The 26,586-nt window shown below is 46.4% G+C and overlaps 2 protein-coding genes across 2 annotated transcripts in view; both read left to right on the plus strand.

Moving 5' to 3' along the window:
• Positions 1 to 16,857, plus strand: part of LOC116967352 (DNA nucleotidylexotransferase-like) — a 40,130-nt gene extending 23,273 nt beyond the window's left edge. Inside the window, exons 9-12 of the mRNA XM_033013860.1 lie at positions 4,754 to 4,856; positions 7,191 to 7,520; positions 8,529 to 8,612; positions 16,228 to 16,857. Of these exons, the coding sequence (XP_032869751.1) occupies positions 4,754 to 4,856; positions 7,191 to 7,520; positions 8,529 to 8,612; positions 16,228 to 16,314 (604 nt within the window). The 3' untranslated portion in view covers positions 16,315 to 16,857. The remainder of the gene's footprint in view (positions 1 to 4,753; positions 4,857 to 7,190; positions 7,521 to 8,528; positions 8,613 to 16,227) is intronic.
• A 6,771-nt stretch (positions 16,858 to 23,628) lies between these two features.
• Positions 23,629 to 26,586, plus strand: part of nudcd3 (NudC domain containing 3) — a 36,241-nt gene continuing 33,283 nt past the window's right edge. The window contains exon 1 of the mRNA XM_033013694.1: positions 23,629 to 23,879. Coding sequence (XP_032869585.1) covers positions 23,682 to 23,879 — 198 coding nt within the window. The 5' untranslated portion in view covers positions 23,629 to 23,681. The remainder of the gene's footprint in view (positions 23,880 to 26,586) is intronic.

The raw sequence follows: 26,586 nt of genomic DNA on the forward strand, positions 1-26,586 counted from the left end.
AAATAATTTGTAGGACGGAACTGCAGATGCTGGTTTAAACCGAAGATAGACACAAAAAACTGGAGTCACTCAGCGGGAGAGGCAGCATCTCTGAAGCAAAGGAATGGGTGATGTAGAGACCGTTCCCTCCGCAACTCCCTGGTTAACTCATCCCTTCCCACCCAAACCACCCCCGCCCCGGCACCTACCCCTTCAACCGCAGAAGATGCAATACCTGTCGCTATACCTCCTCCATCGACTCTGTCCAGGGACCCCAACAGTCCTTTCAGGTTAGGAAGAGGGTGGTGAATCTTCAGGTAGCCCCGATACTCCCTCTCTCTCTATCCCTTCCCCACCCAAGTCGCACTAGCTTCTCATTTTCACCCTTCAAATGGCCAACAATGGCCTGCTTCCTTTATTATTGTAACTTTTTTGCATATCTTTCATTCATTGTTTTTTATCTCTCCACATCACCATGTTATATCTCTCTTTTCCATTATCCCTACTCAGTCTGAAGAAGGGTCTCGACCCGAAACGTCACCCATTCTTTTTCTTTAGAGATGCTGCCTGCCTCGCTGAGTTATTCCAGCTTTTTGTGTCAATCTCCAAAAAGACATGCTCTGTAGTTGCACTTGTATCATTGACAAAGGGACAATTTTGAAATATGCTGTTGTGTCATCCTGAACCCCAGAAATGTAGTAACATTGTTAGATCTACATCACACTGACTTATTTGTTTTGGATTTAACTGGGTGTGTATATAGGCCTCCTAGGTTATGAATGCCCAAGTTATGGATATCTCATATTTACGATTGAGTTCTAATAAATATTATTCAATTCAAATGAAGCACAAATGAACAGACCCCATTGTCTCTTATAAACACGGGCTGCCAGTTTCACTGGGGGAGATTGAGAGAGTTGCTTTGGAAACTGATAAGCACTCGTGCCCATTGACACTTGTCCAACAAGTCCATTGTGCAATGTTACAGTCACTGACACGAGCATTGAAACCAGCCATAAAGCATGGGACATCCTGTTTCTGTACCATTGTGACCTGGCTGGGGAAGAAAATAAAATAAATATTAATGGAAGATAGACACAAAATACTGGCGTGACTCAGCGGGACAGGCAGCATCTCTGGAGAGAAGAAATGGGTGACGTTTTGGGTTGAGACCCTTCTTCAGACCAGATTAATATTAATGTGTCCTTAATTGGCCCTTCCCAACACCATTCATTACAATACAATCACAATAATACTTTATTAGCCAAGTATGTTTTGCAACATACGAGGAATTTCATTTGCCTAGTCAGTCATCATGCAAATAAAAAGTAACGGAACACATAAAATGCATTTTAACATAAACATCGACCACAGTGACTCCTCCACATTCCTCACTGTGATGGAAGGCGAAAAAAAGTTCAATCTCTTCCCTTCTTTGACAATAGACAATAGGTGCAGGAGTAGGCCATTCGGCCCTACGAGCCAGCACCGCCATTTAATGTGATCATGGCTGATCATCCCCAATCAGTACCCCGTTCCTGCCTTCTCCCCATATCCCCTGACTCCGCTATTTTTAAGAGCCCTATCTAGCTCTCTCTTGAAAGCATCCAGAGAACCTGCCTCCACCGCCCTCTGAGGCAGAGAATTCCACAGACTCACAATTCTCTGTGAGGAAAAAGTGTTTCCTCGTCTCCGTTCTAAATGGCTTACTCCTTATTCTTAAACTGTGGCCCCTGGTTCTGGACTCCCCCAACATCGGGAACATGTTTCCTGCCTCTAGCGTGTCCAAACCCTTAACAATCTTATATGTTTCAATAAGATATCCTCTCATCCTTCTAAACTCCAGAGTGTACAAGCCCAGCTGCTCCATTCTCTCAGCATATGACAGTCTTGCCATCCGGGGAATCAACCTTGTAAACCTACGCTGCACTCCCTCAATAGCAAGAATTGCTCCCCCACGGTCGGGGGTCTCGAGCCCTCCGTTGACGGGACAATCTTGACTCTCGTAGCCGGCGGCGTTTGGACCCTCTGCATCGGAGCGATCAGCTCTTGCATCGGGGGGGAATGTCAGCTCCCCCGCGCCGTCGATCGAACCCCGGGTCGGGGCTGGTCGAGCCTCTTCGTCGTTGGAGCCTCTCGACTCGGCCTCACAATACAATGGCAGCATGGTTACCAAATCAAGTCATTTTTGTTTTGTTTTTTTTCAATTTTGTGAACAAAATTGATTTGGGGACGTCTGTAAAAATGGAATCCATCCATAACCCGAGGGTGGCCTGCAAAAAGGCAGACCAATTGAATAATTACTTTGGTTCTGTCTTCACTAAGGAAGACATAAATAATCTACCGGAAATAGCAGGGGACCGGGGGTCAAATGAGATGGAGGAACTGAGTGAAATCCAGGTTAGCCGGGAAGTGGTGTTAGGTAAATTGAATGGATTAAAGGCCGATAAATCCCCAGGGCCAGATAGGCTGCATCCCAGAGTACTTAAGGAAGTAGCCCCAGAAATAGTCGATGCATTAGTGATAATTTTTCAAAACTCTTTAGATTCTGGAGTAGTTCCTGAGGATTGGAGGGTAGCTAATGTAACCCCACTTTTTAAAAAGGGAGGGAGAGAGAAAACGGGGAATTACAGACCAGTTAGTTTAACATCGGTAGTGGGGAAACTGCTAGAATCAGTTATTAAAGATTGGATAGCAGCACATTTGGAAAGTGGTGAAATCTTGCCTCATACTGTGTTTTGTATTGAATTCTGTCTTTACTTTGTGTACTAGTCATGTCTCTACTATTTATTTCATTCCCCTTACATGTTTTTCCTCTACATGCTCAATTTTTGTAAGGCGTCCTTGAGACTCTTGAAAGGCGCCCATAAATAAAATTTATTATTATTATTATTATCATTGGACAAAGTCAGCATGGATTTATGAAAGGTAAATCATGTCTGACGAATCTTATAGAATTTTTCGAGGATGTAACTAGTAGAGTGGATAAAGGAGAACCAGTGGATGTGTTATATCTGGACTTTCAGAAGGCTTTCGACAAGGTCCCACATAAGAGATTAGTATACAAACTTAAAGCACACGGTATTGGGGGTTCAGTATTGATGTGGATAGAGAACTGGCTGGCAGACAGGAAGCAAAGAGTAGGAGTAAACGGGTCCTTTTCACAATGGCAGGCAGTGACTAGTGGGGTACCGCAAGGCTCAGCGCTGAGACCCCAGCTATTTACAATATATATTAATGATTTGGACGAGGGAATTGAATGCAACATCTCCAAGTTTGCGGATGACACGAAGCTGGGGGGCAGTGTTAGCTGTGAGGAGGGTGCTAGGAGGCTGCAAGGTGACTTGGATAGGCTGGGTGAGTGGGCAAATGCATGGCAGATGCAGTATAATGTGGATAAATGTGAGGTTATCCACTTTGGTGGCAAAAACAGGAAAGTAGACTATTATCTGAATGGTGGCCGATTAGGAAAGGAGGAGATGCAACGAGACCTGGGTGTCATGGTACACCAGTCATTGAAAGTAGGCATGCAGGTGCAGCAGGCAGTGAAGAAAGCGAATGGTATGTTAGCATTCATAGCAAAAGGATTTGAGTATAGGAGCAGGGAGGTTCTACTGCAGTTGTACAGGGTCTTGGTGAGACCACACCTGGAGTATTGCGTACAGTTTTGGTCTCCTAATCTGAGGAAAGACATTCTTGACATAGAGGGAGTACAGAGAAGGTTCACCAGACTGATTCCTGGGATGTCAGGACTTTCATATGAAGAAAGACTGGATAGACTCGGCTTGTACTCGCTAGAATTTAGAAGATTGAGGGGGGATCTTATAGAAACGTACAAAATTCTTAAGGGGTTGGACAGGCTAGATGCAGGAAGATTGTTCCCGATGTTGGGGAAGTCCAGGACAAGGGGTCACAGTTTAAGGATAAGGGGGAAATCTGTTAGGACCGAGATGAGGAAAACATTTTTTCACACAGAGAGTGGCTAATCTGTGGAATTCTCTGCCACAGAAGGTAGTTGAGGCCAGTTCATTGGCTATATTTAAGAGGGAGTTAGATGTGGCCCTTGTGGCTAAAGGGATCAGGGGGTATGGAGAGAAGGCAGGTACAGGATACTGAGTTGGGTGATCAGCCATGATCATATTGAATGGCGGTGCAGGCTCGAAGGGCCGAATGGCCTACTCCTGCACCTATTTTTCTATGTTTCTATGTTTCTAAGGGGAACTGGAGTAAATGAAGCTGTGTGGGAAATGCCATTTGGAATCACCATGAATAGTGTGCCTTGTTAGCAGTGTCAGCAACCACTGATCCCATTCTAAACAGCATTATGGTGGTGTTAGAGCTACTGCCTCACAGCGCCAGAGACCGGGTTCGATCCTGACCACGGGTGCTGTCTGTACAGAGTTTGTACGTTCTCCCTGTAACCTGCGTGGGTTTTTTTCCAAGATCTTCAGTTTCCTCCCACACCTCAAAGACGTACAAGTTTGTAGGTTAATTGCCTTGGTATGAATATTTTTACAATGTAAAAATTGATCCAAGTATGTGTAGGGTAGAGTTAATGTACAGGGATCGCTGGTCGTTGTAGATTTGATGGGTTGAAGGGCCTTTTTCTGTGATGTTTCTCTAAACAAAACTAAAGTCATTTGAAAACAACACTATTATTTAATGGTTAACTTCATTATCTTTTTGTCTTTCCTCCATAGAAAGAGATTTGTCTATTATTTTGGATACGCCTTTCAGTTTCCTAATTGGTTTTGTGTTCAATTGTATTCATCAGGGGGAAGGAGTGTGGTCACGACGTTGATCTTCTCATAACCCACCCAGACGAAGGCAAAGAGGAGGGTATTATTTACCAAGTGGTTAATTGGATGACCACCAAGGTAGGACTGGTAGATTTTTACTAACATTGGCAATGTCCAGCGGATAATTGAAAGTTCATCCACCTTGACCTGGAAGCATATCCAAACTATTCTATAGCCACATCCAAGGGAGTGAGATCCAATCTTTCCTTGAAATGAGTTAATAATCCCAAAGCTTGTGAAGAGCATGCTGCGAAATACACTGTACATTTAGAGTCTGTTTAGGTCTATTATTGTCATGTGTACAGAGGTATGGTGAATAGCTCTGTTATATATACAGTCCAATTAAATCAGAATATTATCGTCAAATACCTAGAGTAAAGGGGAAGATACAGAGTGCAAAATACAGTTCTCGGCACCAGTTCCTGAGATAAAGTCCAATGGTTGCAATGAGGTAGAACTACAGCCTTACAACTCCAGAGACCTGGGTTTGATCCTGACTACGGGTGCTTGTCTGTACGGAGTTTGTACATTCTCCCTGTGGTCAGCATGCTTAGTTGGGGATTAATTTGTGCAAAATTATCTTAGTTTACTTTTTTAGTTTAGTTTGGAGAAACAATGTAGAAATTGGCTCTTCGGCCCACCGCCTCCGTGCCGACCAAAGATCAACCATACACTTGTTCTATCCCACACACTAGGGACAATTTTCAAAAGCTAATTAACCTACAAACCTGCACGTGTTTGGAATGTGGGAGGAAACCGGAGCATCCGGAGAAAACCTACGCGGTCACATGGAGAATGTACAAACTCCGCTCAGACAGCACCCGTAGTCAGGATTGAACCCGGGTTTCCGGAGCTGTGAGAGCAACTCTCCCGCTGCATCCCGTGCTGCCCTTCTTCAGATTTGTCCCAGTGTATTTTTGCTCATTTTTAAAATTCCCTTGATTGTGATTTAATCTATTCTGGATAATATTGCCGAACTCTACTCATCTCGAGTAATAACTTGGTGGTATAATAGGATATCGCCCCACCTCTTAATTTTTGATCTGCTTTATCTTTATTCCACCATTTTGGTTGAAGTTATCCTACAAATCTTAGCAGGGGGGTGGTGAGTGTATGGAAGGAGCTGCCAGAGGAGGTAGTTGAGGCAGGTACTATCACAACATTTAAAAGACATTTGGAGAAGGTATATGGATAGGAAAAGTTTAGAGGGATATGGGCAGGTGGGACTACGGTAGATGGGGCATCCTGGTCAACATGGACAGGTTGGGCCGAAGGGCCTATTTCTGTGCAGTGTGACTATGACTTTAACATAACTGATTGATGTTAGGATGGCTGCAAAAGCCATGCTTTTGTTGTTTTCCACAAACTTTATTCCTAATTTCTGTCCTCACCTCCCTGCCCCCTTTCTTGAGCTGAATTAGTGTAGGTGAAACCTAGTTTAATCATAACCTTCACTCCAAACACCCTCTTTCTATTTCTCAATACTTATATTCACCTCCATAACATTACTGACTGCCATATCTATTCCTGTGCAGCAAGGTATCTTATCTGTGCTTTTGTTATCTTTATGGGCCTGTCCCACTTACGCGACTTTTTCGGCGACTACCAGCACCTGTCATAGGTCGTTGCAGGTCGCCGAGAATTTTCAACATGGAAAGACGCTACGACTCTTTGGGCGACTGAGGAGACTACTCACGACCATACAGGCCACACCCTGGCGACATGTCGCGGGGTGAAGCCTGTATGGTCGTGAGTAGTTGCCCAAAGAGTCGTAACCTGTTCTGGTCGCCGCTGGATTTTCAACATGTTGAAAATTTCTGGCGACCTGTAACGACCTATGACGGGGTGCCGGCAGTCGCCAAAAAAATCGCGTAAGTGGGACAGGCCCATAAGTCTTGATAATTTTCACTTACTTGTCCAGACTTAACATCCTAATCAAGCTCCAAACTGTTTAAAACATGCCGGTCAAAATTACAACCTTGCTGAGCATCACTGGTGACCTGCACCTTCCTCTGATCTCTCAAAGCATTTAAGAGTAAAACTCGCATCATCTCAGCAACTTTCTGCAACTATGTCCCCCCTGATTCTGCACTCAATTTGTGCCTCACTTTTAGTAACGGTGTCAAACCCTGAAAAACCTCTTGATTTTAATGTTTTGTGTATGCTTTTCCCCCCAACTATTCATGTTAAGATTTGTTGAAGAAGATTTGAAGGAATAGGTTGCAAAGCAAAGTTAATAATGAAAGTCTTGTAGAATTATTAACACAGCTTAAGAAGTATTGTTGCTGTATCTCGTTCACCCAAACAGCCAGATTCTTAATGAAAGTTATCAACAAGTCAGATATTTCTCACGGTGACAACCACCCGAGAGGAGAGAGAATCTGACACCTTATAATTTTGCGATTATTTCAGGGTCTGATATTGTACGACGACATCATGGGCAACACTTCTAAAGGGAAGAGCAAGGAGCCTGAGATTTTTGATCACTTTGAAAAATGCTTCTCTATCTTCAAACTGGAGAAGGAGTTGGTAAATAATTTGGGAGCTGAGACGCTGAGCCTTTGCGACCCCTTGGCTGGGAACCAGACTCGGGGAGGTGGTCTTACTGCTGCGACTGAGGCTTCTCACCAGGTTACCGTTGTCGCGACAGGAGACAAAGCCTGGAAGGCCGTGAGAGTGGACCTGGTCGTTGCCCCCTTCAGCCAATACGCTTATGCGTTGTTAGGATGGACGGGTTCACGGGTAAGTATAAATAAACAGAGTTAAACACCCCGGTTTATTTCAGAGTACGTAAACCAAATTCTTCATTTCTGAAATAGATTGATCAGAGGGTCAGGTGGCATCTCTGGAGAACATGGAGAGGACGTTTCCGTTCGGGGCCCATCCTTCTGAAATGAAGATAGACACAAAATGCTGGAGTAACTCAGCGGGACAGGCAGCATCTCTGGAGAGAAGGAATGGGTGACATTTCGGGTCGAGACCCTTCTTCAGAGGTCTTAACCTGAAACGTCACCCATTCCTCCATAGATGCTGCCTGTCCCGCTGAGTAACTCCAGCATTTTGTGTCTGTCTTTGATGTAAACCAGTTCTTTCCTACACATCCTTCTGAAATGAGTTGCTTGATATGAGCTGGAATGTCGGGAAACTACAGACTGGATCAGCACCCCTCATACATGCCAGCAGGCACCCAGGAGATACCATTTGAATGTAATATGCACATCTCTTCTAAAAGGGCTTCTGTTTTTAGCTGAAGATTAACTATTTTATTAAAGCTAGGGCACTACTTGAGCAGGGGTTAATGGATGGCTGGCAACTGGGGACCCTGTAGCCTGCAGATGCTGGAAACCTGAGCAAAAAACAAAGTGCTGGAGGAACTCGGTGGGTCAGGCAGCACCCATGGAGGGAGTGGACAGACCACATTTTGGTTTCTCGACACAGAAGAAATTTCACAACCCAAAACGCAATCTGTCCAAGACTATTAAATGTGTAGGAAGGAACTGCAGACACTGGTTTACACTGAAGATAAACACAAAATGCTGGAGTAACTCAGAGGGACAGGCAGCAGAGAAGGAATGGGTGATGTTTCGGGACGAAACCCTTCTTTAGACTACTAAATGGTTGGAATAAAAAGAGAACAAAGTGTAGATTCTGGAAATGTAGTGAAACAGATGCAGAGATTTATTAAACTTGTTAGGGAATAACTCCGTTTTGAATGTAATTTTAATTGGCTTGTTTCCTGCTGTCTTGCAGCTCTTCGAACGAGACCTGCGCAGATATGCCAAGCACTTAAAGAACATGAGTCTCAGCAGCCATTCTTTGTTTGACAATGAGCAGGTAGGAAGTAATCTAAGCTTCTCTCTCGGCCTGCCAAACAGGGTTAAAGGAGGGGAATCCACCCAGCTGACTGAGATGGTGACTGTCTGACTGAGATGCTGACTGTCTGACTGAGATGCTGACTGTCTGAGATGCTGACTGTCTGACTGTGAGATGCTGACTGTCTGACTGTGAGATGGTGACTGTCTGTCTGAGATGCTGACTGTCTGACTCTGAGACGCTGACTGTGAGATGCTGACTGTTTGAGATGCTGACTGTCTGAGATGCTGACTGTCTGACTGAGATGCTGACTGTCTGAGACGCTGACTGTCTGACTGTGAGATGCTGACTGTTTGAGACGCTGACTGTCTGAGATGCTGACTGTCTGACTGAGATGCTGACTGTTTGAGACGCTGACTGTTTGAGACGCTGACTGTCTGAGATGCTGACTGTCTGACTGTGAGATGCTGACTGTCTGAGACGCTAACTGTCTGACTGTGAGACGCTGACTGTTTGAGACGCTGACTGTCTGAGACGCTGACTGTCTGACTGTGAGATGCTGACTGTCTGAGACGCTAACTGTCTGACTGTGAGATGCTGACTGCCTGAGACGCTGACTGACTGAGATGCTGACTGTCTGTGTTTGAGACGCTGGCTGTCTGACTGTGAGATGCTGACTGTCTGACTGAGATGCTGACTGACTGACTCTGAGACGCTGACTCTGAGACGCTGACTGTCTGAGATGCTGACTGACTGTGAGATGCTGATTGTCTGTGTTTGAGACGCTGGCTGTCTGACTGTGAGATGCTGACTGTCTGACTGAAATGCTGACTGACTGTGAGATGGTGACTGTCTGTCTGAGATGCTGACTGTCTGACTCTGAGACGCTGACTGTGAGACGCTGACTGTCTGAGATGCTGACTGTCTGACTGTGAGATGCTGATTGTCTGTGTTTGAGGCGCTGGCTGTCTGACTGTGAGATGCTGACTGTCTGACTGAGATGCTGACTGACTGTGAGATGCTGACTGTCTGTGTTTGAGACGCTGACTATCTGACTGAGATGCTGACTGACTGTGTCTGTGTAGCAGTTTGGACAAGATGGAGTGTCTGGCCTGCTTGCTGCTGTGTGATCCTAAGTAACGTTAAGCTTGTGCTGCCATGTGGTGTCACCACATGAAGTGAATCGCACCACCCAGAGGGCAGATAATGTGCTCCTCTGCATTTTCCATGTTACTGTTGGGTGGCACATGTGGTGCTGCAGTTAGTCACACTCCCTCACAGCCCCACAACAAGAATGCTTCAATCCTGACCTCCGGTGCTCACAGCATGTTGAGTCTGCATCTTCTCCCCATGACATAGAAACATAGAAACATAGAAATTAGGTGCAGGAGTAGGCCATTCGGCCCTTCGAGCCTGCACCGCCATTCAATATGATCATGGCTGATCATCCAACTCAGTATCCCGTACCTGCCTTCTCTCCATACCCTCTGATCCCCTTAGCCACAAGGGCCACATCTAACTCCCTCTTAAATATAGCCAATGAACTGGCCTCGACTACCCTCTGTGGCAGAGAGTTCCAGAGATTCACCACTCTCTGTGTGAAAAAAGTTCTTCTCATCTCAGTTTTAAAGGATTTCACCCTTATCCTTAAGGTGTGACCCCTTGTCCTGGACTTCCCCAACATCGGGAGCAATCTTCCTGCATCTAGCCTGTCCAACCCCTTAAGAATTTTATAAGTTTCTATAAGATCCCCTCTCAATCTCCTAAATTCTAGAGAGTATAAACCAAGTCTATCCAGTCTTTCTTCATAAGACAGTCCTGACATCCCAGGAATCAGTCTGGTGAACCTTCTCTGCACTCCCTCTAGGGCAATAATGTCCTTCCTCAGATTTGGAGACCAAAACTGTACGCAATACTCCAGGTGTGGTCTCACTAAGACCCTGTACAACTGCAGCAGAACCTCCTTGCTCCTATACTCAAATCCTTTTGCTGTGAAAGCCAACATACCATTCGCTTTCTTCACTGCCTGCTGCACCTGCATGCCCACTTTCAATGACTGGTGTACCATGACACCCAGGTCTCGCTGCATCTCCCCCTTTCCTAGTCGGCCACCATTTAGATAATAGTCTGCTTTCCTGTTTTTGCCACCAAAATGGATAACCTCACATTTATCCACATTATACTGCATCTGCCAAACATTTGCCCACTCACCCAGCCTATCCAAGTCACCTTGCAGTCTCCTAGCATCCTCCTCACAGCTAACACTGCCCCCCAGCTTAGTGTCATCCGCAAACTTGGAGATATTGCTTTCAATTCCCTCATCCAGATCATTAATATATATTGTAAATAGCTGGGGTCCCAGCACTGAGCCTTGCGGTACCCCACTAGTCACTGCCTGCCATTGTGAAAAGGACCCGTTTACTCCTACTCTTTGCTTCCTGTTTGCCAGCCAGTTCTCTATCCACATCAATACTGAACCCCCAATGCCATGTGCTTTAAGTTTGTATACTAATCTCTTATGTGGGACCTTGTCGAAAGCCTTCTGGAAGTCCAGACACACCACATCCACTGGTTATCCCCTATCCACGCTACTAGTTACATCCTCGAAAAATTCTATAAGATTCGTCAGACATGATTTACCTTTTGTAAATCCATGCTGACTTTGTCCAATGATTTCACCACTTTCCAAATGTGCTGCTATCCCATCTTTAATAACTGACTCTAGTAGTTTCCCCACTACCGATGTTAGACTAACTGGTCTGTAATTCCCCGTTTTCTCTCTCCCTCCCTTCTTAAAAAGTGGGGTTACGTTTGCTACCCGCCAATCCTCAGGAACTACTCCAGAATCTAAAGAGTTTTGAAAGATTATTACTAATGCATCCACTATTTCTGGAGCTACTTCCTTAAGTACTCTGGGATGCAGCCTATCTGGCCCTGGGGATTTATCGGCCTTTAATCCATTCAATTTACCCAACACCACTTCCCGGCTAACCTGGATTTCACTCAATTCCTCCAACTATTTGACCCGCGGTCCCCTGCTATTTCCGGCAGATTATTTATGTCTTCCTTAGTGAAGACGGAACCAAAGTAGTTATTCAATTGGTCCGCCATATCCTTGTTCCCCATGATCAACTCACCTGTTTCTGACTGCAAGGGACCTACATTTGTTTTAACTAATCTCTTTCTTTTCACATATCTATAAAAACTTTTGCAGTCAGTTTTTATGTTCCCTGCCAGTTTTCTTTCATAATCTATTTTTCCTTTCCTAATTAAGCCCTTTGTCCTCCTCTGCTGGTCTCTGAATTTCTCCCAGTCCTCCGGTATGCTGCTTTTTCTGGCTAATTTGTACGCATCACCCCTGGCTGTTCCGATTTCCTACCACATCCCAAAGACTGTTAGTAGGGTAGACACAAAATGCTGCAGTAACTCGCCGAGTGAGGCAGCATCCCTGGAGAACCCGGGCAGGTGACGTTTCAGGTCACGACCCTGCTTCCATGTTTCTATTGCTAGTAGGTGAATTGGCCACATCAAATTTCTGCTCGTGTAGGTAAAAGGTAAATGAATCAAATGGGTGTAGATGAGCTTGGGAGAGATTAATTGCAGGGTTTTAGGGGAATAACTACTAACTCCATCTATCTCCAGTCCTTTCCCACCCCAGTCATTCTATCTCCCTACTCCCATTGGGCAGAAGCTTGAAAGCGCATACCACACCAGCTTCTTCCCCCTCTGTTATCAGGCTTCTAGATGGTCCATCCATAAGCTAGGGTACTGTCCGATTCTCCTCTAGCCCATTGCGGACATTGGACTTTGTCTCTGGAGCTGATGCATTATAACGCTGAGAAAGGTAACTTTCCCTACAATCCACCTATTCTTCTTCTTGCGTATGGCGTGCACGGCCTAAAGTTGTGGGACAACTTGGTCTATTTGATCTTATTTGATTGTGCAGGCCGGGTTGATTGCATCCGTCGAAACACGGCGGACCACGTGAAGGTTGCAATCTCTCACCCCACTCCACCTATTGTACTTGAGTTTGGCTTCATTTGTCTTTATGTGTAGAGTTATCTGGGCTGACTGGACAGCAAGCACAACAAAGCTATTCACTGTACCTCAGTACATGTGACAATAATAAATCTAAACCTAAGAGTGGGAACGGGACTGAGGAGAGTTGGTTTTGGGTGCTGACCTACTGCGTCCTAGTACGTGAATTAGTTGAGTTTAAACTAGGAGCATTTTTCATCATTAATTAAACCACAAAATGAGGCAAGTAAAAAAGGACTTGAGTTCTGTAGTCAGGTAACATGTCAGCACAGTGTTTTAACTCACTTTTTGGGATCTGGACATAGCTGGCTAACTATGTTAGTTTCCCAGCCTCAGTAGCCCTTGATAGTTGTTGGTGCGCAGCTCTGGTAAAGGGGCTTCCTCACTGTTAGTGTAGGGAGTTCCAAGATTTAGCTAAGATTGTGCCTGTAATCGCTGGAGTTTAGAAGGATGAGAGGACCTCATTGGAACTTACCAAATAGTGAAAGGCCTGGATAGAGTGGATGTGGGAAGGATGTTTCCACTAGAGTCATACAGCGTGGAAACAGGCTCTTCGGCCCAACATGCCCACACCGCCCAACATGTCCAATCTACACTAGTCCCACCTGCCTGTGTTTGGCCCATATCCATCTAAACCTGTCCTATCCATGTATCTGTCTAAATGTTAAATGTTGCAATAGTACCTGCCTCAACTACCTCCTCCAGCAGCTCGATCTCTACACCCACCACTCTTTGTGTGATAAAGTTACTCCTCAGATTCCTATTAAATCTTTTCACCCTCACCTTAAACCTATGTCCTCTCATCCTCGATTCCTCTACTCTGGGCAAGAGACCCTGTGCATCTACCCGATCTAATTCTCTCATGATTTTGAACATCTCTATAAGATCACCCCTCACCCTCCTGCACTCCAAGGAATAGAGTACTAGTCTGCTCAACCTCTCCCTATAGATCAGGCCCTCGGGTCCTGGCAACATCCTCGTAGATCTTCCCTGCACCCTGGTCTACCTTCGATTTAAACCAGCATCTGCAGTTCTTTCCAACACATTTTTTCCGCTCCAATGCGAAATCTGTTCACGATATGTCGACTTTGAAGAAGTTCTCTTCCTCTCAACATGAACGGTCTCAACCCGAAACATCACCCATCCCTTCTCTCCAGAGATGCTGCCTGACCCGCTGAGTTATCCAGCATTTTGTGTCTACCTTCTCTGCACCCTTTACAGCTTGACAATATCTTTCCTTTAACATGGTGCCCAGAAATGAACACAATACTCTAAATATTTCCTCGCCGATGTCACATACAACTGCAAGATGACCTCCCAACTTCTATACTCAATAGGTACACAAAAATACTGGAGAAACTCAGCGGGTGCAGCAGCATCTATGGAGCGAAGGAAATAGGCAACGTTTCGGGCCGAAACGTTGCCTATTTCCTTCGCTCCATAGATGCTGCTGCACCCGCTGAGTTTCTCCAGCATTTTTGTGTACCTTCGATTTTCCAGCATCTGCAGTTCCTTCTTATGGACTCGGTGGGCTGATGAGGCTGTTTCCACGCCACCACTCTAAACTAAACTCAAATGCACCGCAGTTACTCACCCTGCATTGCCTAATCTCAATACCACTCTCCTCAAGAAGGAGGAGAACACCTAACACAAGCCATCCACACTCTTGGCTCCAAGTTACACAGCAACCTCACTCAGTCACACACTGCTGTACCTTCATTGTTCGTAAGGCAAAGGAGCAGTATGACGCCATTCGGCCCTTCCAGTCTACTCTGACATTCAATCATGGGTGTTCTATCTTTCCCTCTCAATCGCTTTTTCCTGCCTTCTCCCCATAACTTTTGACATACTTATTAATCAAGAACCTGTCCGTCTCAGCTTTGAAAATACCCAATTAATTGGCCTCCTGTGCAATGAATTCCAGATTCACTACCCATTGACTAAAGAAATGTCTCCTCATCTCTTTTCTCAAGGTACATTCTTTTATTCTCAGGCAGTGACCGCTGGTCCTCGACTCTCCCACTAGTGACATGCAAGTGGGTGGTATTGTAGATAGTGAAGATGGTTGTCAAAGATTGCAGCAGGATCTTGATCGGTTAGGCAGATGGGTTGAGGAATGCTTGATGGAATGTGAGGTATTGCATCTTGGGAACACTAACATGGGCCAGACCTACACAGTGGATGGTACTGTAGGTCTCTGGGGAGTGTTGTAGAGCAGAGGGATCTCGGAGTACAGGTACATAGTTTGTTGAAAGTGGCACCACAGGTACATCAGGTGGTCAAAAAGGGCTTTGGCATATTGGCTTTCATCAGTCAGAGTATTGAGTATGGAATGTTTAAGAAGGAACTGCAGATGCTGGAAAATCGAAGGTACACAAAAATGCTGGAGAAACTCAGCGGGTGCAGCAGCATCTATGGAGCGAAGGAAATAGGCAACGTTTCGGCCCGATCACCAGTTCCCACCAGTTCTAAATGATCCCACTTTCTCATCCACTCGCTTTACATTGGGGACCATTTGACATCGGCCAATTAACCAACAAACCCACACATCTTTGGCATATGGTACGAAGCCGGAAATCCCCTGCGCAATCACAGATGGAACTTGCAAACTCCATGCGGACAGCACCTGAGGTCTGGATTGAATCTGTGTCTCTGGCATTGAGGGTGTGCTGCTGTGCGGCATTTTTGTGACAGTGCGCCTTGTGGGGGGGGGGGGGGGGGAATTTTTGGGATGGTGAATGGGTTCCTTTGTCCTAGCATATTCACGAGCTTCTTGTATATCATCGGAGCTGCACTCATCTTGACAAGTGGAGTGTGTGCATCACATTACAATCTTGCAGACGGTGGAAAGGCTTTGGCATTCCAGGAGGTGACATCACATTTTAAGAGTAAACTTTCTTAAAAGTGAAGTCAGTTCATAAGAAATAGGAGCAGAATTAGGCCATTCGGCCCATTGAGTCTGCTCTGTCATTTGATCATGTCTGATCTATTTTACCCTCTCAACCCCATTCTCCTGCCATTCTCTCCCCATAAACTTTGATGCCCTTAAACAAGAACTTATTAATCTCTGCTTTAAACATACCCAATGGCTTGACCTCCACAACCGTCTGTGGCAATGAATTCCACAGATTTGCCGCCCTCCGGCTAAAGAAATTCCTCCTCTTCTTCATTCTAAAGGGCCTGTCCCACATGGCGATTTTTTTCGGCGACTGCCGGCATAATTGACTGACGTATCAGGTCACTGAAAATTACGCGGCGTGATGTGGCGTGATGATGTATGACGCGCGGTGTTTTTTCAAGTGTCGCAACATTTTTTTTGTCGCCGCTCGATTTTGAAATGTTCAAAATCGAGCGACGACATTCAAATGCCGTTGGCAGAATCGCGAAGTGGGACAGGCCCTTAAAGCTACGTCCTTTATTTTGAGGCTATGCTCTCTGATCCTAGACTCTCTCACTACTGGAAACATCCTCGCCACATCCACTCTATATTGAACTTTCATATATTTTTTTGCTATTTTTCTGACTTTTGTAAATAATGCTAATTGTTTAAACAGAATTTTTCTTCCATATTTCAGAATACATTTCTTCTTTATTTCAGAATATATATTTGCCAGCTACCACAGAAGAAGAAATCTTTGCACATTTTGGATTGGAGTACATTCCACCACAGGAGAGGAATGCTTGATCAGCTGAGTTCACACTGTAGAAACACGCAGAGCACCTGAATGAAAGGCCTTGGACAAACATATTTATTGCACTGTTATCATCACTTTAAACTGGGTAAAAGCTGGACATTCACCCATCTCTGTCTGAATGTGTGTCAGTTGTTGAATGGGATCCCCCTCACTATCAAATCTCTGGAGTCAACTCCAACTCAAAGAACACACACTCCAAGTTTGCATTGAGAAAGAACTCCAGATGCTGGATAAAATCGAAGGTAGACACAAAATGCTGGGGTAACTCAGCGGGTGAGGCAGACCCGAAACGTCACCCATTCCTTCTCTCCATAGATGCTGCCTCACCCGCTGAGTTACCCCAGCATTTTGTGTCTACCTTTGCATTGTGAGATTAATGCACTGACAGAGCTACTGTTAATTTGTGATCATGTCCTCCTCACCCACACATAAAATATCCCAGGGTGCCATGGTAAGGAAAGATCTTCCCAAGATAGTGGCCTTGTAAACTTTTCTAACATAAAGGGGAAAATAAAATAAAATTTAAAAATCTACTCATTTATCTCAATTGATTTTGTGATACTTTGCATGCTGCATTTCCCACATTGCAATAGACAATAGACAATAATCAGGAGTAGGCCATTCGGCCCTCCGAGCCAGCATCGCCATTCAATGTGATCATGGCTGATCATCCCCAATCAGTACCCCGTTCCTGCCTTCTCCCCAGCTTGACCACACTTCAGAGGTCCTTAATTTACTCCAAAGTGGTTGGGGACATCGAGATTATGAAAGGAGATGAATCATGGCCGTGAAACCAGTAGTTGACAGAAATCACCCATCTGTTTCACTCATAGACTGGAGAGAAATCATCCTTGATCACAATCTGCAATTCTTTTGGTTTAAGAAAGAACTGCAGATGCTGCTTTTAATCAAAGGTAGACACAAAATGGGTGACGTTTCGGGTCAAGAGGTCTGAAGAAGGGTCTCAACCCGAAACGTCACCCATTCCTTCTCTCCAGAGATGCTGCCTGTCCCACTGAGTTACTCCAGCATTTTGTGTCTACCTATAGTTTTGGTGTAGTTTAGTTTATTTTAGAGATACAGCATGGAAACAGGCCCTTCGGCCCACTGGGTTTGCACCGACCAGCGATCCCCGCACATTAACACTATCCTATACACACTAGGGACAAATTTACATTCATACCAAGCCAATTAACCTACAAACCTGTACGTCTTTGGAGTGTGGGAAGAAACCGAATATCTCGGAGAAAGCCCACGCAGGTCACGGGGAGAATGTACAAACTCCATACAGACAGCAACCGTAGTCAGGATCGAACACGGGTCTCCGGCGCTGTGAGGCAGCAACTCTACCTCTGCGGCACCGTGTCGCCCAAAAAGGTTTTCCTTTAAAACCATCCAGATAGTTTGAAATATTTAGTTGGCAGTTCAGAGAGCTCATTAAATATTTAGTTAGTGCTTTCAACATGATTAAGTGGAACCAGTCTGAAGAAGGGTCTTGACCTGAAACGTCACCCATTCCTTCTCTTCAGAGATGCTGCCTGTCCCGCTGAGTTACTCCAACATTTTGTGTCTACCTTCGATTTAAACCAGCATCTGCAGTTCTTTCCGACACATTAAGTAGAATCATGGCTCTTTGTGGGGGTGGGAGATTGCAACCAACCCTGTTTCGAGGAATGCCATCAACCCGGCGTGCACAATCAAATAAGATCAAATAGAACAAGTTGTCCTACAACTTTAGGCTGTGCAAGAAGAAGATGTCTCTTTGCGGTGATACAAAACTGCAGATGCTGGAATCTGGATTAATAAACAAACTGCTGAACATGTGTGGAGCAAAAGGATGGTGGATACTTTGCCTCCATAGATGCTGCTTGACCTGCTCAGTTCCTCAGATAGACACAAAATGCTGGAGAAACTCTTGGGCAGCACGGTGTGGCGCAGCGGTAAAGTTGTGGCCATACAGCGCTTGCAGCACCGGAGACCCGGGTTCGATCCCGACTAGTGGTGCTGTCTGTATGGAGTTTGTACGTTCTCCCCGTGACCTGCGTGGGTTTTCTCCGAGATCTTCATTTTCCTCCCACACTCCAAGACGTGCAGGCTTGGTATAGGTGTAAATTGTCCCTCGTGTGTGTAGAATTGTGTTAATGTGCGGGGATCGCTGGTCAGTGCGGACTCGGTGGAACGGAGGGCCTGTTTCCGCGCTGTATCTCTAAACTAAAGTAAACTCAGCGGGACAGACGGCATCGCTGGACAGAAGGAATACGTGACATTTCGGGTCGAGACCCTTCTTCAGACTGAGAGTCGGGGGAGAGGGAAACAAGATATAGACGGTGATATAGAGCAAATGAATGTAAAATATGCAAACAAGTTACGATGATCAAGAAAACAGGCCATTGTTGTGTGTGGGTCGGTGAAAATGAGTTGCAGACAATGACGAGGGTGGGGGAGGGATGGGAGTGAGGGGATTCAGGGGTTACTTGAAACATAGAAACAGAAATTAGGTGCAGGAGTAGGCCATTCGGCCCTTCGAGCCTGCACCGCCATTCAATATGATCATGGCTGATCATCCAACTCAGTATCCCGTACCTGCCTTCTCTCCATACCCTCTGATCCCCTTAGCCACAAGGGCCACATCTAACTCCCTCTTAAATATAGCCAATGAACTGGCCTCGACTACCCTCTGTGGCAGAGAGTTCCAGAGATTCACCACTCTCTGTGTGAAAAAATTTCTTCTCATCTCGGTTTTAAAGGATTTCCCCCTTATCCTTAAGCTGTGACCCCTTGTCCTGGACTTCCCCAACATCGGGAGCAATCTTCCTGCATCTAGCCTGTCCAACCCCTTAAGAATTTTGTACGTTTCTATAAGATCCCCTCTCAATCTCCTAAATTCTAGAGAGTATAAACCAAGTCTATCCAGTCTTTCTTCATAAGACAGTCCTGACATCCCAGGAATCAGTCTGGTGAACCTTCTCTGCACTCCCTCTATGGCAATAATGTCCTTCCTCAGATTTGGAGACCAAAATTGTACGCAATACTCCAGGTGTGGTCTCACCAAGACCCTGTACAACTGCAGTAGAACCTCCCTGCTCCTATACTCAAATCCTTTTGCTATGAAAGCTAACATACCATTCGCTTTCTTCACTGCCTGCTGCACCTGCATGCCTACTTTCAATGACTGGTGTACCATGACACCCAGGTCTCGCTGCATCTCCCCTTTTCCTAATCGGCCACCATTTAGATAATAGTCTGCTTTCCTGTTTTTGCCACCAAAATGGATAACCTCACATTTATCCACATTATACTGCATCAGCCAAACATTTGCCCACTCACCCAGCCTATCCAAGTCACCTTGCAGTCTCCTAGCATCCTCCTCACAGCTAACCTTTCCCCCCAGCTTAGTGTCATCCGCAAACTTGGAGATATTGCCTTCAATTCCCTCATCCAGATCATTAATATATATTGTAAATAGCTGGGGTCCCAGCACTGAGCCTTGCGGTACCCCACTAGTCACTGCCTGCCATTGTGAAAAGAACCCGTTTACTCCTACTCTTTGCTTCCTGTTTGCCAGCCAGTTCTCTATCCACATCAATACTGAACCCCCAATGCCATGTGCTTTAAGTTTGTATACTAATCTCTTATGTGGGACCTTGTCGAAAGCCTTCTGGAAGTCCAGATACACCACATCCACTGGTTCTCCCCTATCCACGCTACTAGTTACATCCTCGAAGAATTCTATAAGATTCGTCAGACATGATTTACCTTTTGTAAATCCATGCTGACTTTGTCCAATGATTTCACCACTTTCCAAATGTGCTGCTATCCCATCTTTAATAACTGACTCTAGCAGTTTCCCCACTACCGATGTTAGACTAACTGGTCTGTAATTCCCCGTTTTCTCTCTCCCTCCCTTCTTAAAAAGTGGGGTTACGTTTGCTACCCGCCAATCCTCAGGAACTACTCCAGAATCTAAAGAGTTTTGAAAGATTATTACTAATGCATCCACTATTTCTGGAGCTACTTCCTTAAGTACTCTGGGATGCAGCCTATCTGGCCCTGGGGATTTATCGGCCTTTAATCCATTCAATTTACCCAACACCACTTCCCGGCTAACCTGGATTTCACTCAATTCCTTCAACTCCTTTGACCCACGGTCCCCTGCTATTTCCGGCAGATTATTTATGTCTTCCTTAGTGAAGACGGAACCAAAGTAGTTATTCAATTGGTCCGCCATATCCTTGTTCCCCATGATCAACTCACCTGTTTCTGACTGCAAGGGACCTACATTTGTTTTAACTAATCTCTTTCTTTTCACATATCTATAAAAACTTTTGCAGTCAGTTTTTATGTTCCCTGCCAGTTTTCTTTCATAATCTATTGTTCCTTTCCTAATTAAGCCCTTTGTCCTCCTCTGCTGGTCTCTGAATTTCTTCCAGTCCTCCGGTATGCTGCTTTTTCTGGCTAATTTGTACGCATCATCCTTCGCTTTGATACTATCCCTGATTTCCCTTGTTATCCACGGATGCACTACCTTCCCTGATTTATTCTTTTGCCAAACTGGGATGAACAATTTTTGTAGTTCATCCATGCAGTCTTTAAATGTCTTCCATTGCATGTCCACCGTCAACCCTTTTAGAATTAATTGCCAGTCAATCTTGGCCAATTCACGTCTCATACCCTCAAAGTTACCTTTCTTTAAGTTCAGAACCATTGTTTCTGAATTAACAATGTCACTCTCCATCCTAATGAAGAACTCAACCATATTATGGTCAATCTTGCCCAAGGGGGCACGTACAACAAGACTGCTAACTAACCCTTCCTCATTACTCAATACCCAGTCTAAAATAGCCTGCTCTCTCGTTGGTTCCTCTACATGTTGATTTAGATAACTATCCCGCATACATTCCAAGAAATCCTCTTCCTCAGCACCCCTGCCAATTTGATTCACCCAATCTATATGTAGATTGAAGTCACCCATTATAACTGTTTTGCCTTTGCCTTGAAGTTAGAGAAATCGATATTCATACCGCTGGGTTGTAAGCAGCCCACGTGCAATATGAGGTGCCATTCCTCCAATTGTGTTTGGCTGCACTCTTGACGATTGTTTTGTGAACGAAATTGCAGTTGGCCACTCGAGGGCAGCTGTGGGCCATGAGCAGAGAGGACAATAGGATACGGAATCATCACACTGCACAATCTTAACACGATATGTTGGAGGAGGGGAAAACATAGAAAACAGGTCCAGGAGTAGGCCATTCAGCCCTTCTATCCAGCACCGCCATTCAATCTAAAATCAGTACCCCATTCCTGCTATCTCCCCATATCCCTTGATTCCGTTAGCCCTGACAGCTAAATATAGTGAGAGATGAGCAGAAGGAGAAGGCCACAGATGGCTGTGGAGGCCAAGTCATTGGGTATTTTTCATGTTCACAAAGTGTAGGAGCTGAATTAGGCCATTCGGCCCATCGTGGACTCATTTAATCATGGTCGATCTACATTTCCCTCTCAGCCCCATTCTCCAGCTTTCTCCCCATAAAGTGGAGATTGACAAGATTTGTGATTAGTAAGGATGTCAAACATTACAGGGAGATGGCAGGAGAATGGGGTTAAGAGGGAAAGATAGATCAGCCATGCTTGAAATGGTGGAGTAAACTCAATGGACCGAATGGCCAAATTCTCCTCTTATGACATGAGGAGGGGAAAGGAACAGATTGATAGGGGTACACAAAAAAGCTGGAGAAACTCAGCGGGTGCAGCAGCATCTATGGAGCGAAGGAAATAGGCAACGTTTCGGGCCGAAACCCTTCTTCAGACGGTCCAGATTGATAGGGGTTGTTGTGGGGGGAAATGTGTGTGGGCTGGGGGCGGAGAATAGGGTTGCCAACTGTCCCGTATTAGCCGGGACATCCCGTATATTGGGCTAAATTGGTTTGTCCCATATGGGACTGCCCTTGTACCATATTTGACAGCTACTACTCAGGTCGAGGGGACTGTCGGGCGGAGCGCCACGTCTGACCCCGCCTCACCTGTCCCGACGTAGTGCAGCCCATGGAGTGCAGCAGCAGCACCTCGCCCGTGGCCCCGTCGGTGGGCAGCCCGGTCCGACCTTCGCTTACCGCCGACACCACCACCCCTCCTTCTCATGGCCGATCATTGGTTCATGAGTTGGATGGGGCGCCGGACTTTGCGTGCGACGTTGCCCGGGCCAAAATGCTTCAGCTGGCCCGCCGGCTGGGCTTTGTGTGCAGCCCAGCACCCGGCCCAACTCATCATTCACCCAGCCACGGCCGAGTCGGTCAACGAATTGCCGTTGTGAATTTGTCCCTTATTTTAACATTTTGTCCCTTATTTGGGACTGAGAAGGTTGGCAACCCTAATGGAGAATGATTAGTAGGTGGGGAGGGAGTGGTTCACTTGAAATTGGAGAAATCAATGTTCATACCGTTTGGTTGTTAGCTGTCCAAGCGGAATATGAGGTGCTGTTTCTCCAGTTTGCGTATGGCTGCAGTCTCACAATGGAGGAAGCTGGGACAGAAACATCAGGAGTGGGAAGGGGAGTTAAAGTGGTTGCCAACCAGGGATCCAGCAGACAGACAGAAGACAGGTGTTTTAACCCCCCCCCCCCCTCTCCACCCCACCCCACCCTCTCATCCCCAACCATTCCAACCCCCTAACTTGGTTACCGCACATTTTTCCCAGCACCTGAGTCATTCTCTTTCCTTCCCCCCCCCCCCTCTCTCATGTCCCACCACTCACTACAAGTCTCCCATTCTTCCTTACACCTCAATTTCCCCTTCCATCCATATATCCCTTTCTCCCGCTTTATAATTCATTTTCTTTTATCTCTTTATTTCCTTTATCCTCACTTTATCTGACACCCCTTTGTCTCCTTTTCACCTGCAACTTTGTCACGCTCTCCACCCATCTGCTAGTCAAACCACCCTCACCTGTATCCACCGATCACTCGCCAGGTTGTGCCTGACCCGCTGAAGGTTACTCCTGATGATGGGTTACTCCCTTTCTTCACTCTGTTTGCACTTTATCAGTTTAATTATTCATTGTGTGTGTGTATATATTTATGCAATGGGATATGGACACGCTGATCTGTTCAGTATTGTGCCTACTATGTTCTGTTGTGCTGAAGCAAAGCAAGAATGTCATTGTCCTATCAGGGACACATGACAATAAACTCTCTTGTTCCCATCAAGGATCCTAGAGGAGCCTCTAGTATCTTTGGTTCCCATCAGGTCCATGACTGTGAGGTAGGAACGTTGATGCGGCGCCAGGGGGAGCGGGTTGGGGAGGCACGGCCGGAAGTGTGTCTGGGGCCGGGGGTCCGGGTGCGGACTGTAGAGGGGCAGCGATGGACGGGGCTCCGGGCATGACGGAGATGTACGACCAGGCGATGCTCGGCATCCTGCAGCACGTCGGCAAGGTCGAGAACTTTCTGGAAGTTCTCTTCGGCTTCCTGTACAGGAAAACGGACTTCTACCGCCTGATGGTGCTGAGGGAGGACAGGCTGGGATTCCCGCCCGGGGTGGCCGAGCGGCTGGCGCTGCGGGTGAGGGGGGGGGGCATGGAGCAGAGGGAGGGGCAGTGAGGGGGGGAGTGGACGGAGCAGAGGGAGGGACTGGGGGAGAGGGAGGGGAGGGGCAGTGAGGGGGGCAGAGTGAGGGGGACATGGAGCAGAGGGAGGGACTGGGGGAGAGGAGTGAGGGTGGAGGAAGACGAGTAGGGAGGGGGGGGGCGGGAGATGAGGCATGGGAAGGGGGAAGGGGAGCTAGAGAGGGGGACAAGGTGAGGGAGGGTACATATGGGAGCAAGGGAGGCAATAATGGGACGTGATTGGGGTGAGAATGTGGGATGGGGAGGACTTTGTGAGTGAGGAGAGGGGGGGGGGGGCGGGAGCAACAGAGTTGGTGTTTAAGAAGGAACTGCAGATGCTGGAAAATCGAAGGTACACAAAAATGCTGGAGAAACTCAGCGGGTGCAGCAGCATCTATGGAGCGAAGGAAATAGGCAACGTTTCAGGATGCTGCTGCACCCGCTGAGTTTCTCCAGCATTTTTGTCTACCAGCAACAGAGTTGGGATGGGGAATTGGGAAAGCGAGGGGTAGGAGTGGATGTCGTTGGTTAGGCGAGGGGCAAGGGGCGTGATGTGGGGGCTGGGATGGATGGGGAGCAAGGGAAGGGGGCTGAGCAACAGGTGGGAAATTGAGGTGCGGGCGGCAGAGTTGGGACAGGGAGTGGGATGGGTGGATGGGGTTGGGAAGGAAGGGGACAAGGGAGCAACACTATCTCCTTGATCCCAAATTGCTCTAACACATTAGTACACCCAACACTGATCTTACACTTCCATGTCTTTCTCCTTGGTGCATACAGATGTAGTACCTCATCTACATCTTCTGACAGCGAGCATATATTTCCTCCTTTAACCTCAAGTGGTCCTATCCTCTCTAGTTATCCACTTGTACTTAATGTACCTATACAAAGCCTTGGGACTCTCTTTGATCCAATGACATTTCATTGACCCCTGCTTGAGTTTTTTCCTGCTTGCTTTATATTCCTAAACCTTCCATATGGTTCATCTGTGGTTAACTAGGTTCTGATTAGATTAGTTTTTAGTTTAGTTTGGAGATACAATGCGGCAATAGGCCCTTCGGCACACCAGGTCCGTGCCGACCAGCGATCCCCGCACAGGCCTGTCCCACTGTACGAGCTAATTCAAGAGCTCTCCCGAGTTTAAAAAAAAATCTAACTCGTGGTAAGCACGTAGAATGTACGTAGTGGGTACGTCGGAGCTCGGGACGTCTCTTTGCGGCTTGTTACGCTAACGGCAGGCTACTCGGAAAACGTGGTAAGCTCGTGAAGACTCGTGAAGATTTTTCAACATGTTGAAAAATGTCCACGAGAGCCGCGAGTACCTACGAGCGGCTATTACCGTAATTCTCCGAGTTCGAATCGGGAAACTCGGGAGAACTCTTGAATTAGCTCCTACAGTGGGACAGCCCCACACTATCCTATGCACACCAGGGACAATTTACAATTATACCAAGCCAGTTAACCTACAAACATCTTTGGAGTGTGGAAGGAGAGTTTAAATCAAAGGTTTCAGTGAGAGAGGATGTTGCTGAACTCTCGTCGAAGAGAGGAGGAGAACCTCTTCAAAGTCTGAAGAAGGGTCTCGACCCGAAACTTCACCTATCCCTTCTCTCCAGAAATGCTGCCTGTCCCGCTGAATTACTCCAGCATTTTGTGTCTACCTTCGACATAGGATTAAGTTTAGTTTAGTTTGGAGATACAGTGCCTGTCAGCCCACCAAGTCTGCACCGACCGGCGATCCCCACACGCAAACACGATCCTACACACACTAGGGACAATTTACATTTACACCAAGCCAATTGACCTACAAATCTGTACGACTTTGGAGTGTGGGAGGAAACCGAAGATCTCGGAGAAATCGCACGCAGGTCACGGGGAGAACGCACAAACTCCGTACAGACAAGCACCTGTAGTCAGGATCGAACCCTGGTCTTTGGCACTGTAAGGCAGTAGCTCTATCGCTACTTAAGGTGAGAGGGGAAAGGTTTAATAGAAGCCTGAGAGGCACCTTTTTTTCAACAGAAGGTTCTGGTTATATGGGACCAGAGGAGGTAGTTGAGGCAAGTGCAATAACAACATTTACAAAGCATTTGGACAGGTACATGGATAGGAAGAGTTTGGAGGGATGTGGGCCAACCTGCTAATGCCAAACAAGATGTCCCATATGCACTAGTCCCACCTGCCCACGTTTGTCCGGTCACGTTTTGTACCTCTGCTGCTTCGAGACTTTTGCTGTTACGATAAATCCCAGCTGGATGATCTTGTGCACATGTTTACATCGACCTTGCATAATATTTGCCCAGTTCATTCAGTGTATTAATATTGCTTTATAAATTAATACTTCCATCTACACTGCTCACATTGACAACAGTCTTTGTATAATTGGCAATTTTGCTTACGGAACTTTTTCTCCATCAAAAGGAGGCGTAGAGGCCCAGCCTTGGAGTTTAGTGATGTTTGGAGGAGAGAGGCCCAGCCTTGGAGCTTAGTATTGTAAAGGGCACCGATAAAGTTACAAAAGTATTCACTACAGTCCCCAATGGTCGATGTCTCCCCCCCCCCTCCCTTCTCTCTCCCCCCACCTCCCTTCTCTCTCCCCCCACCTCCCTTCTCTCTCCCCCTCCCTTCTCCCCCACTCCCTTCTCCCCCACTCCCTTCTCCCCCAC

This window comes from Amblyraja radiata, chromosome 39 (genome assembly GCF_010909765.2).
Source record: "Amblyraja radiata isolate CabotCenter1 chromosome 39, sAmbRad1.1.pri, whole genome shotgun sequence".
Taxonomy (NCBI): domain Eukaryota; kingdom Metazoa; phylum Chordata; class Chondrichthyes; order Rajiformes; family Rajidae; genus Amblyraja; species Amblyraja radiata.